The sequence below is a fragment of the Nelumbo lutea genome, chromosome 2, assembly GCF_056320005.1.
Source record: "Nelumbo lutea isolate HS-2025 chromosome 2, American lotus-T2T, whole genome shotgun sequence".
Lineage (NCBI taxonomy): Eukaryota > Viridiplantae > Streptophyta > Magnoliopsida > Proteales > Nelumbonaceae > Nelumbo > Nelumbo lutea.
The window spans coordinates 26,040,751-26,053,338 of record NC_142685.1 but is presented as its reverse complement, the minus strand read 5'-3'; the positions used below and the strand labels follow the sequence as shown (position 1 = coordinate 26,053,338).

Here is a 12,588-nt window from a genome sequence, read left to right as displayed (position 1 = left end):
TTATTACCACAACCACAGGTGAAGAGGACAAAAAGAGCAATTAAATTAAAATATCAGAAGGAATAGCAAGGACGAAAAGAGCAATTAAATTAAAATATCAGAAGGAATAGCTTAAGAAAGCTGTGTTAGGTAAATTTTTAAGATTTTTCCCTCAGCTTTTTGGTTCTCTCCTACTTTCTAATAAGCCAAACACAACCTTAAGCATAATGGATGCATCTATCGCTTTGTGTCAAGACTGACCCAATTATTATCAAATAAATTAGATCTTTCTCAAGTCTCCTATCAAAATAATGCTAGCATCACAGGCTTAGCCATCACATAGCTCTGCTCTTAAGGTCAGGTCAACCCAGGCCCAACCCTAAAAATTGGGGTTAAGGCCTAAACCTGAACTTAGCCCAAGGTCATGTCCAAACTGTGTAATCGGAGCCCAACCCATACTGAAATGTGATGCATTTAGGTTGGATTCAATGTCTAGGCTGGGATCGGGTTAACCGATCAGCCCATTTTGAAAGAGTACAAATTCAAATATGTACAGTACAAAATACATACAAAATAATATAAAATGCAAAGTTTTGCATTCTACAAATTTGTATTTGTACTCCTTCCAAACTGAATCCACGTGAAAAAAAATAATAAAACAAAAATCCAAACTTTTGTACCCAAGACTAGCCCAAATTACAGAAAAATAGACAGGCCCAATGCAGATTTCTGATTTCCACTGCAGAGTTATAAACATTCAAAATGTCAACAACCCACACTCTATGCACCAATGACCACCACTAAATTGGCATCAATTCCAAGCTGACACCTACCCCAACAGTACTTTGGGCCTACAAATTCTGATCCTGGCCTGAACCGTCTGCTCACAATGCTGGCAGGCCTGTGACGCACGCTTCTAACAATATGTGCATGTAGTTGTGTTCCTGGACGGTTGGACCTGGTTGATTTGCAGTGCAATTTCATTTGTATTGGTGCAAAAGTTTGAGTGTAAATTCTAATTAACTTTTGTTTCTACCTTTACCTTATTTTCTTTGATTGCAGTGAAGATGAACCCAAAGCAAATATAAACCCGAGTAAAAGTAAATCAGAATTTGCATTCTTCTCCTTTGCAATAGTGAATCAGAACTCTCTGCCTGATAGGAACTACGGCCAAATAAGATAATTTCCCTGATTAACATGTAGGAATAGCTATAACATATCAAGCAATTATTTGATCAGTAATAACCCTGCAAAACAAACTGAAATTAACATTCAAGTAGTTCTTGAAGTTTGAGGAGTTTTGTCATAAAAGACATGGCCCTTTGTACATGGGCGTCGCCCCTTTTAATCTTTCCACCCAACTTCAAGAAAAAAGGGGGTGGAAGAGGAGAGAGGTGTTTGAATCCTGAATCTTTCATTTACAAGATATGGAAAAACCATATTTCAACCCCTAAATAGTGTTCTAATATGGTACAATTTGAGCATATCTTAGATCTTACCAAGCATCTGCAAGTTACAAAAACAAGGGAAAAGAAGGGGAGGTGCAGCACAAGAAACAAGACTTGCATAATGCCTCAAAAGGAAACATGAATGTCTTACATTAAGAACCTTTTCTACTCCGGCTACTGATGCCAACAGGAGACCACTGACTAGTCGAGTCTGAAGAATTATAAGAATCCCTCTGACCCAGTTGTGGACTGCCCCGATGCCCATGAGTAGGATAATTCCTAGTAGACTCCATATTTGATTCACTCTCTCTGATTGCATCCATCTCCAATGTCTTGGCTTCCTCCGTCAGCATGGCCAACTGTTTTTTCAGAAAAGCATATCAGTGCCCTACCTTAAAATATGGATAAAGTACAGCATAACTGCAAACACTATCAGTTACATGGTATATCAATGGCATCACAGTACATGCTGGCAAAGTCCTATTAGGCCAAAGTGTTGGGTCCAAACATTTGGTGGGTACACTTCCTTACAGGTAAAAATGGCTTAATTGGGTGACCATCTATTTCAGACTTTGCCCTTTTCACCTGGTGGTTGCACCTCTTTCTTTTTCCCCTTTTCAACCTTCCAAACTGAATCATAGCTCCAAGAGCTAGGATTCACCAGCAGTTTCCTTCTTACTTCGTTTTCCTTTTTCTTTCTTTTGGATAAAGGATAATTCATTATCCCCACCCCCCACCCCCCCAAAAAAAGGGAAAAAAGAAACAAGTACATCATATGCCTTGCCATGAAGCAAATTAACCATCTTTAATGTCTTTGCAGAAGTTGAAGTGAGATTTCTCTAGAGAGTATGGAATTCAGTACCCTAATTTCATTTTCTCTGAAACGGTCCTGAAGAGCACTTATAGCTGGACTTAAACTGCAAATGGAATAAAAAGACGTAGTTAATAGTGATAAAAAAGCAGCAGTTAAAAGAAAATGTGATCTAATCGATTAATTCTAGTATGACTATAAATGAGTGAGCCTTTCTAAAAATATATATAATAAAAACATAAAGCATTGAAACAAAATGAAATGTTCAGATACAATAGTAAAAGAAGAGAAAAATAAGAGGACTTGTCCTAACCAATACTCCATTAACTTGCACATTGAAGCCTGGTATGTTGATGTGTGATGGATGAAGGCAAGGGGATGTATCTTCCCATCCCTAAAATTAGAGATTGAGACAAATGGAATAAATAAATGATGATGATAAAGCCACTAAGAGGATGCTTATGCACGACTTTGCTTTAAAAAAAATAAAATCATGCATATTGGCAAATAACCCCTAAATGGGCATGTAAAATACTTTAGGTATGGAAGCATGTGGTCGGGTATCATTTGTTTACCGCATATTCTGTAAAATGGCTTGGTTATATGCTGCCCTCTCCTCCTCAAACAATACCCGCTGCAACTCCATGAATGAAGTTAAAGGAGAATCGAGCTTTAAAAGAGATGATGTTGGCAAGACTATCAAAGGAATTTCCTTCCTGACATATTCTGCACCACTATTACCCAAAATCACCTAATTAGCAGAGACAAAATTGAAAGCACACTTTTGGCACCTAAAATAACTAGATCATGCATTTTTTTCAGAAACAACAAATCTGGACTTGTATAGACAAGAAGGGTCAAACAAACACCTAAAATTGGAAAAAATGGAGACAAAATTTAAACCCAAACCGCATAAAAATAAAATAAACCTAAACTACATCAGAATGCTCAAGTTTTCCCAACAAGAAACCCCTACTTCTATCAAGCATCCATTCAAGGTGCCTCTCCCACTTCTGTAATTTCTCCTATCCCTGCTCCATAACACTTCTCTCATTTTTTTTTTTTAATTAGAAACTATGATTTGTATTAATCATAAGAAACATCTCTGTATCCAGACACATACAGACAACACGATACAAACAGCTCAAGCTGACTGACATCCTTAATTTTTTGTTACTATCATGGATTTACATCAAAACCCAGACTCGATGTCACCCACAAAAGTTGATCCCTGGATACTCCACTTCTTGCAAGGGCATCTGGTATTACATAGCCATGAAGGGTTTCCATCTGAATAAATGGTTCAGATTGGGTGCTAATGAAATAGTTTCTCTAACCACATTTCGAAGTGCCCAAGTGCAGACATCTCAGCTCTTTGTGAATTTCCTTGTCCAATTGGCCCTGTGAAACTCATAATAACATTTCCATGGTGATATCTAACACCCCCTATGACTAACGGCCCCAGGTTTCCAATGCTGCACCCATCAAAGTTGAGTTCCAATGTCCCTATTTCCAAGAAGTATCGATTCAGTTCAATATGCCAGACAGGGGATATCGGACTTTAACATCACATGCTTTTATTTTTTTTTTAGGTTTTTTAAAACAGGTTCAGGGGAGTCAGTATAAGGCCTCGCTACCCCCTGAAATAAGTCTTACTCTTACCCCAAAACTCCATGTATTTCGCATATCGATGGGTCACCGATACGATATGTATCAGTCAATATGGGCCAATACGTTACAAAATTTTGATCTGTCTCAGTTCTAGCCAAGTAGTAGTAATATGGTTTTTTCTATGGGTAAAGCTAGAAATTGTGGCCAATCCTCTTAATAAATCATCAACAGAAATAGAAGACAATTAGTAAACAACAGCAGGAAAGCAAGGATAGTGTGGAGCTGCATTCCTTTTGCAGTGTACTGGGTTCTTTGGAATGAAAGAAACAGAAGACTCTTTGAGGACAGATCAAAGAACACTGAAACACTAGTTGCTCTGGTTGGGAAGCTAGTAGTGGATTGGGTTTGGGTGCTACCAGAATTTGATCAAATCAGCAGATCTGAAATGGGGAGGAATTTTTGGAATATTCTAGAAACTCAGCGGTTGTAATTTGGATTAATGTCTGCTCTTATCAAGAGTTAGTTTGTTGTGTGAGCAGTGGTGACACCTCGTCACCATTTGGATTGTACTCTTCTTTTTTGATTTAATAAATTTTCATTTACTCCCAATAAGCTGTCTTCACCATGATGTTTATTATTTTAGGCAAGTTTGATATTAAGATATAGAAACTTTAAACTGCTAATATTATTCATTAAAAACACTAACCAAAGGTAGGAAAAAAAGCTGGCGTGGACTGGATGCTTGAATAGATTGCCAATCTAGAAGGTCCTGTACTTGGTGGATGGCTTGGAATATGCTTCCACATGGCAGATAACAGGTCACATAAGGAAGTTTCTACTTGATACAACTAGTGAACCTTTTTTCTATGTCTATGTTCGATTATATGTATACAAATGTGTGGTTATGCATATACAAAAATTTCTTTTCTCAAAAGCTTGAAAATTTTCTTTAAGGGCATTATAGAACATTCTAAATTCTCTCGATATTCTAAATTCCCCCACCTAATCTCTAGCACACACCCTTGAACTTATTAGGTTATTATTTAAGTCTACATGGCACCAATTTAGAAGACTGCAATTGCAATTAGATACTTTTCACCTTCCTTCGGAATCTAAAAGTGGGTTCTTATCATGATAAGTGGAAAGAAGAAGTCCGCCACAAAAAAAAAAAAAGTCGCCTGAATAACATCTGCAATATCAGAACATTGGACATAATAAAAGCAAGAAAAAAGAATGAAACAGTTATCAGGTGATCAAGTACATACTCATGTAATACCTCATGTCCAAATTTGACCGGTGCATTGCCTCCTGCATACTTGCAGTCATGTCCATGGAGTCTACATCAACAATGGCATTTTGTAGGTTGTCAGCATGGTAGTTTCCTCCCATTTTCTCTTTCCCAAGATAGTTGACATCAGCATGAGCAAAAAAACCTTCCAAGTCTGATGCTCTTCCTACACCCTAAACAACCATACAACCATATAACAGTACTCATAATCAGAAGACTAACTAAAAGAAGACTACCATCTAGTATATTATTACAAGTAAAGCTTTACCAGAGGAAAAGGCTGGAATTGTCAACATCCAGAGCAGGCCAATAACAAAGTATTAGCTAGTTTTTTTTTTTTTTCTTTTTGAAAAAAGAATTAGCTAGTATTGTCAATATGCTTTCCATTTAAGTTCTATAGCAAACTATCTGAAATATTTCTTAATACTCCTTGCATCAAGTCCTGCATTATTATTTTTGATAAATGATAACTAGGTCCTGCATTACTATTATTACTTTTTTTATCAATAGGTCATGCATTATTATCAGCTTCCAGGGATTGATGAGATTCCAAATACATACCCAAAAATAATATTTAAGTAGTTCTTTTTATGGGATTTCACACTTCAAGCAGCATTGACTGATTAGAACAAAAATGGAGCATGGTCCTGTCTAAAATATCAGTTAGCAATAGCAATTGGCTGAGCTCTGAATCCAGCCACAACACTATATATTTTATGACTGTCCTAATGAACGGCCACAGTTTCTATAGTTCAATTGAAACAACAAATAGTGAACGCATTGGAATACCATAAGAGCTTTATACATACTTTAGAAGGTCTCATGGTAGTTCTTGAATCAGCAGTATCCTGTTCAAGGCTTTCTGTCCTGACAGAGCCAGATCTTGTTGACACATTCTCTGAAGAATTCCAAGATGAGTCTACCTCTATAATTGAACTGCTATTAACAGGTGATACAGAAACTGGTCTTGACACATGCTTCTGCTTCCCATCCAAGGACTGGAACGCAATGACCTGGATTCTTCCAACCTGAAATAATTGCCAGAATGTTTACATCAAATGCCTAGAAATCCAGTTGCGATATTAGATTCATAAAATAGCATAAATTACAAAGCAGACCTTGTGAGCATCTTCACTGAAACAAGAAAATATCAATCCAATGAACCCAGAATCTAAAAGTTGATACATGGCCTGGGTCCGAACATCTGCAGAAGAAAGACTGCAGATATAAATCTCTTTCTCAAGCAAGCTCATAAAGGAATAAGTACTCAAAAGAGAACAGAGAATCACATTTAATCTTCATGCACTTGACAGGACTTTAACCTATGTTAAATGCATTCATACACAAAGCAGCTTTTATTGGAACACCATGCAATTTCAGAATAAATTATTTCAGCTAGTATTTGTGTCTTACATGATGAACAAAAAATGTCTACCTCTTCTAACTTATTTGATGAGAAAAGAAAGTTTTCATTGTAAAAGGGGAAAAAATCAGCCTGAAAGTTTTTCTGTCAATTTTATATTGAAACAAACATAGCCGTTATATCAATCATCTGGAGATAACTTTTCAGAGCAAAGGTTCAATTTGAATCTTCTGGGTAAAAAAAATGTAACTTCTCTATATCTATGGCCATTGTAATTTACATAGCCACATTAAAATTGACATCATCCAGGATAATGCCAATACAAGTTATGAATTCAGAGCTAGTCACCAATTCTAAAAATATGGGGTATTAGTGTTACATTGCAAACCAGCAGCATTTGCCAGTATTGTTCAGCTTTTTTCTCCATTGATGATAAATAAACACAAACCCCACTTAAAAAGGACACCCATTTTTTGAAGATGAACATGTTGGTGATCATGTTGTATCCACATTCTAGATTCATGCAAATATTTTATTTTGATAATTAATAATGATTTCATTAAATATAAAATTTGAGCATTACAAGCATCCCAAAGAGAGGCATGAGCTGCAGCCTCTCACATTGAAATACAATGGGAAACCTATTTCAGGTTTTCCAGACTCCAGAGTTTCTTTGTCATAAACCTTGTGATAATTGGACATCCTCATTAACCAAGATGCATAGGTAGTTACCAAAAGAGGAACAGGGGCACAACCCTTCAGTTACTGAATCAAGAGACAATTATTGATACTGATCCAATATTCCATAAGCTGATACCATAATTCTACATTAAGTTTTTTAAGCTATCTTTTCCAATACTAGTAACTTGCCAAATTTGGTTAAGGTTATTAACATTTCACAAAGTTCCTTGTAGTACGATTTGTTTGCATGCTACTATAAGTGTCTATTCAGTACACTATATTCTAGAAATATCCATGTCGCAACTCTCTATCCACTGATATCCTATTATCTTCATGTTAGATATACCAAGCACATTAAGGAGCCATGGGATCATAGCTTATTATATAGAGCTCACAAAGAAGTGAACACCCAGTTAAAATTTTATTAAGTAAATGTACAGCATGACAGGAGTCAAGCCCCAGACCTAGGATCAAATCCTGACTTCACCTACTAAACACTGGACATTGAGCTTGTTGATTTGAAAACAAAAAAAAATAACAAAAAAAAAAAAGCCCACAAAATCCAAATACATGCAGTTAGAAAGAAGGCCTAAAATTCCACCATTTACCTATTGACTCACAAACAACGCCCTAGATTATCACTCTATTATGTTTGGAACCCATTAATAGTCAATAACTCCACAAGCTTCATAATGATCAAGATATCCTCCATGCAAGCAAGTAACATAAGCAGGTATAAATCTTAAAAGCAGGTAGAGATCCTTAAAACCTCCATCTATGCATGATAAACTCCAATGTCCATGTACATGTGAAAGAACTCACATGGGACACAAAATCACATATGGTCTACCTCATCAAAAATATGCTACTGGGCTAGTCAGCATCTGCCACATTAACATTTAAGCCTCTTGCGAAGATTAAGTAACCAACAAAATTCCAGTGCCAATGTGATACAGAATTGACATGGTCTATCTTGATTGTCCAAGTACTATGAATAGAACTGTAGACAACTCATACTCACTTATGAGCAGGTATAGAATATAGAATTTTGAAGCCCTTGTATGTGCATGGTGAATGCCATGCACATGAGACATGGTTATGTGTCATGAGGCTATTGTTGATGCATGTAAGAACTGGCCTGCAATAATACCATCAGCACCAGGAGATGGAACCAACACTTTATCTTGAGGGTATAAATGCACCAAGGAAGAAATTACTAGGAAAATATCAAAAAAGAAAATACTAGGATAGTGACATATGCGAACACCCCATTTTTCATTTAAGGGGCAATCTTACAATGAAAAGATAAAAGATACCCTCATTTATGGTAAATAAAAATATTATTAAATCAATCACTTTTTTTGTTGCAAAATCGTGCACCAATTACCACCCAAATCTATTAGAAGTTGTTACTGTTAGAGGTCAGGTAGGCATGTTGTTCTCATCATCTAAGTAGACTTCACTTTCTTACTATAGTTCACACCAATAAAATTTAAGATTGTACATAACGGGGAACATAAAAAGTGGAGTATGCCTAAATAACAATACAACCAAAATAACTCAAATAATAATGTCAACAATATAATGAAATAATATTGTCAAGGTCATAATAGAATAGATTTTATTAAACAGCCTATGTACTTAGTTGTGTAGTTCCCATAAAAAATTAGACAATGGTTACTTTCTTTTCATTGGAAGTCTCCCTAAATCTTCTATGGTTGCACTTTATAATTTCTCCTTTCAAAAAAAAACTTTATAATGACAACATGGTAAAAGAAATGGCTAGGAAACACCAATCAGACAGATTTGGTTTCTTTAAACAAACATAAAGGTGGAACGATACCATCTATCATAATAATAATCCTATTATAGGTTGATGCTCCACACCCCCCCCCCACCAATTTACATAGCACACAAAATTAGTATCAACTAAAGTTTCATAGCTTCAATCAGCAAAAAATATGGCAGTTTTATCTTCCGGTGTTTATTCATTTTGTTAATCCTCTTTATAGATAGTAGGTGCAATAGGGTACAATACAACTCCTCACTACCACAGAAGGTAAGGCAAATACATATAGAAATATATAAAGATGTATCCATATGAATACATATATACATACATATGCACATACATCCATATATAAAAATGGACCACAAAAATGGCTAAATAGGGATCAAAGTGAACCATATTGTAAAATGAGAATAAAAAGAAGCATTTCCTGTAGCATGAAATTGAATGAACTTCACAAAGAACCTTGGTTAAGAAAAAATAATAAAAATTAATAGCTATTAATCATCCTTACCGACATGGGATGGAAGAACTGTAATGTGTGGATGTGAATGATACCACCCAATCACTCTTGTTGTTCTTCCTGTTGCCAGTGTCATTCTGTGCCATTAAAGAGTCAAGTTGAACTTGAAGATGCTAACCAACTGGCTTCAAATTTCAAATATCCAGTTACCAAAAAAAATGAAACCAAATTTGCTAAGCACATAAGAAACAAAGTATCAAGGATATCTCAGCCTGAGCTGATGCAGCAGCTAATTGTTCTGGATTAGTCTCTACCCGATCCTTGCGACGATCAGACCGCGTCTGAGGTGATGCTCCCCAGATTAGTGCGGTTGCACTCCCATTGTTTAAGTACTGAATATAACCAAGTAACCAACATCAAAACCAGAATTAAAGGGGAAACAGTAAATATTGAAGCTAATACAAAGATTCATTGAGCTTGTATTCAACCACTGAACCATTTGCTAGAAAGAATGATACAAAAAAAAAAAAAAAAAAAAAAAAAAAAAAAAAAAACATTGAGCAAATAACTGATCATCAAAAAGGCCTTTTTTATCCCATGAAATGTGCCATGCACCTGGAAGGTTCCATGGCCTAATGTATGACCAAAAGCATAATAAAACAAGACAACCAGCATGTAATGTCAGGGGGGGGGAGGAAAAAAAACCAAAATAAAATAAAATCGTGTTTCGCTTCTTAATCCAGGCTAGTTTCACCAGAATAATGACACAATTATTTTGTGAAAACTGCAGATAACATCACTTTCGGTTATCAAGTCCTGTCAATAAGGCACTCAAGATATACCTCCATCAAGCAATGCCAGCAATATTTCCATTAATGCCAAATCCATGGTTAGATTATACAGAATGACACCTAAGAAATCTGAAGGATAAAATGGAGGGTAAAGAATCTGTTCCCTAGAATCCCTAAATCAGAAAGCAGCAGCCGTTTGATCAATTCCAATCATATGGGAGTTCCAGTCTACACCTTGAGCATAAGGTTGCACTTGTTTCTCCATAAAATGGACATGATTTTTTTTTTTTCTGATTGAAATATTTCAACCATTATTTTTGTCCCTTTTACAGCTAAAACTTTGTTTTTACACCCCGTCTAATCATCTGATGTGATGATTGAAGAAATACAATTATTAGAACTTAATCCATCAAAATTGCATTTAGCAACTCGAAACCACTTGATTATGGCAATACTTTTCATGGAGTGGGAAAACCAGTAGGTCAAATAGAGATCTGATAACAATTTAAAACACCTAAATGAAGACATACAGAACCCATCACATTACTATAATTTACCCAGTAGATATCATAAAAACACTAACCAGAAGAACTAAAAAGAATTAAAAAGAAAAAGAACCAACTTCATTTCAAATTGTAAAGACCAAATTCGTTTCAAATTCCCCAACCCAACCATATTGATCCAATCAAAGAACCTCCAAAAGGCATCACATAACAAAACATTAGAAAACACAGGAGCTTATCCGATACTTTCAAATAAGTAAAAGACAATAATACCAAAATAAATAAGTAAAAGACAATAACCCAGTCGATTCAATTCCTCATATTCAATAACAAAGTACCAGTAAGAAAACCTAGTGCAAAATTCACAAATTACAAGACAAAGAGATGAAGAAAACAATCAAAAGCCACAAAATTCTGTACTTACTGAACTCCATTTCCACAGAAACAAAAATAGGATCTCTTCCATTGTTTTAAATGCGCAATACTCAACAGCTAAACAGAATTAAGTTTGATTAATAATAAAACCACTTATCACAATAAACTCTTTAGAAAAGATCACCAAGTAATAAAACAAGAAAAAACTTCACAAATCAACCCAAACCCCATTAAGCCTTAACTCCTTCCACCCCATTTCCAGCTGAATCACCCCCCCCCCCAACCCCAACACCCCTGAACTGGAACGAAGAAACCCAGAAGCTAAAGTTCATGAATATCGAATCCAACAAATATAAAATCAAAGAAATCAAACTGACCTGGATGTCTCCGAGGAGAAGACCCATGATTTCTTCTGTCTCCGTAGACAATGCATGCGTAAGGCATGTTAACCAGACATCTTCCGACATTTTCACACACGTTAAAGACATTTTTGTTCTCAATTTTTCCTTCGGAAACCTGAAGTCCTGAAGATAGATAGAACCAGATTCCTAAGATCCTCTAGGCTCCGCCTTCCCTGAGCCGAGAGGAAGCAAGGAGAGAGCTTCTAGGCGCTGGATGCCTGGATCTCAGCGCACGCTGATGTGGTAAGACCAGTAGCCCTCAGAAAAAATTGAAACCAGACTTGTATGCGGTTTGATCTGTGAAACAAATCATGGTTCACCGTCGTTGATGATGTCATGGTATACCAATCAAACGTCTATAGATCCCCTGGAAATTATATCAACGTCTGTAATGCTTTCTTTCACAGTTATCGACGTTTTCTTTTCTTTGGGGGACAATTACAGCACCGTCTGGCTGCAGCGCCATGCAGTTGAGGGTGTTTTGGTCATTTTATAAAGGGTGTTTTTGGTCAAATTAAATATGAAAAGCCAGTGTCTTTCCTAAATGTTAACGCTTCTGGACGCCTGCGACGTAGCCTCGTGATAGACAGCTGGAAAATATTTCCACATTGGCATGCACGCCGACAAAAAAGATATCAGAAGGCCGGGTTCGGTATCGGTTAGCTTCGACATCTCATTGGTTTCACAGCCCGCTCATCAATTAATGCGTTCAGCTAAACCTTAATCATGAGATTACACAACACCGGTCACCTGGGAGCTCATCCCCTGTGCCCATGGAAAATGAGATTTGCTCCAAGTCTCTACAATTGAGATACCATGAGTTGGTAGAGGGCATTGCATAGAAGATCATGTGAGATGCGTCTATGAATGTGGTTAAAATTTGCCAAGTTTTGGGACCTCAAGTACTATCACCAATTGGTTGCAAAGTTTTGTAAGAGTTTTCTCAATGTATTTAAAACTCAGTTTGGAAAGAGTATAAAGGCAAATATGTACGATACAAATTTATACAAAATATAAAGTTTTACACTCTACATAATTGTATTTATACTCCTTCCAAATGGAGCCTAAGTGTATTCTTTTCTTTC

The 12,588-nt window shown here is 36.2% G+C and overlaps 1 protein-coding gene across 1 annotated transcript; it reads right to left on the bottom strand.

Annotated features, from left to right (window-relative positions):
* Window positions 1-1,206: 1,206 nt before the first annotated feature.
* LOC148869342 (uncharacterized) lies at window positions 1,207-11,899 on the bottom strand. The gene is made up of 10 exons (XM_088967638.1): window positions 11,480-11,899; window positions 9,700-9,825; window positions 9,485-9,572; window positions 6,256-6,341; window positions 5,947-6,165; window positions 5,126-5,310; window positions 2,814-2,972; window positions 2,552-2,632; window positions 2,290-2,344; window positions 1,207-1,786 (listed from the first exon to the last, which is right to left on the bottom strand). Exons 1-10 carry the CDS (start codon window positions 11,588-11,590, stop codon window positions 1,580-1,582), a joined length of 1,317 nt encoding a protein of 438 aa, XP_088823764.1. The 5' UTR covers window positions 11,591-11,899; the 3' UTR covers window positions 1,207-1,579.
* Window positions 11,900-12,588: the final 689 nt, after the last annotated feature.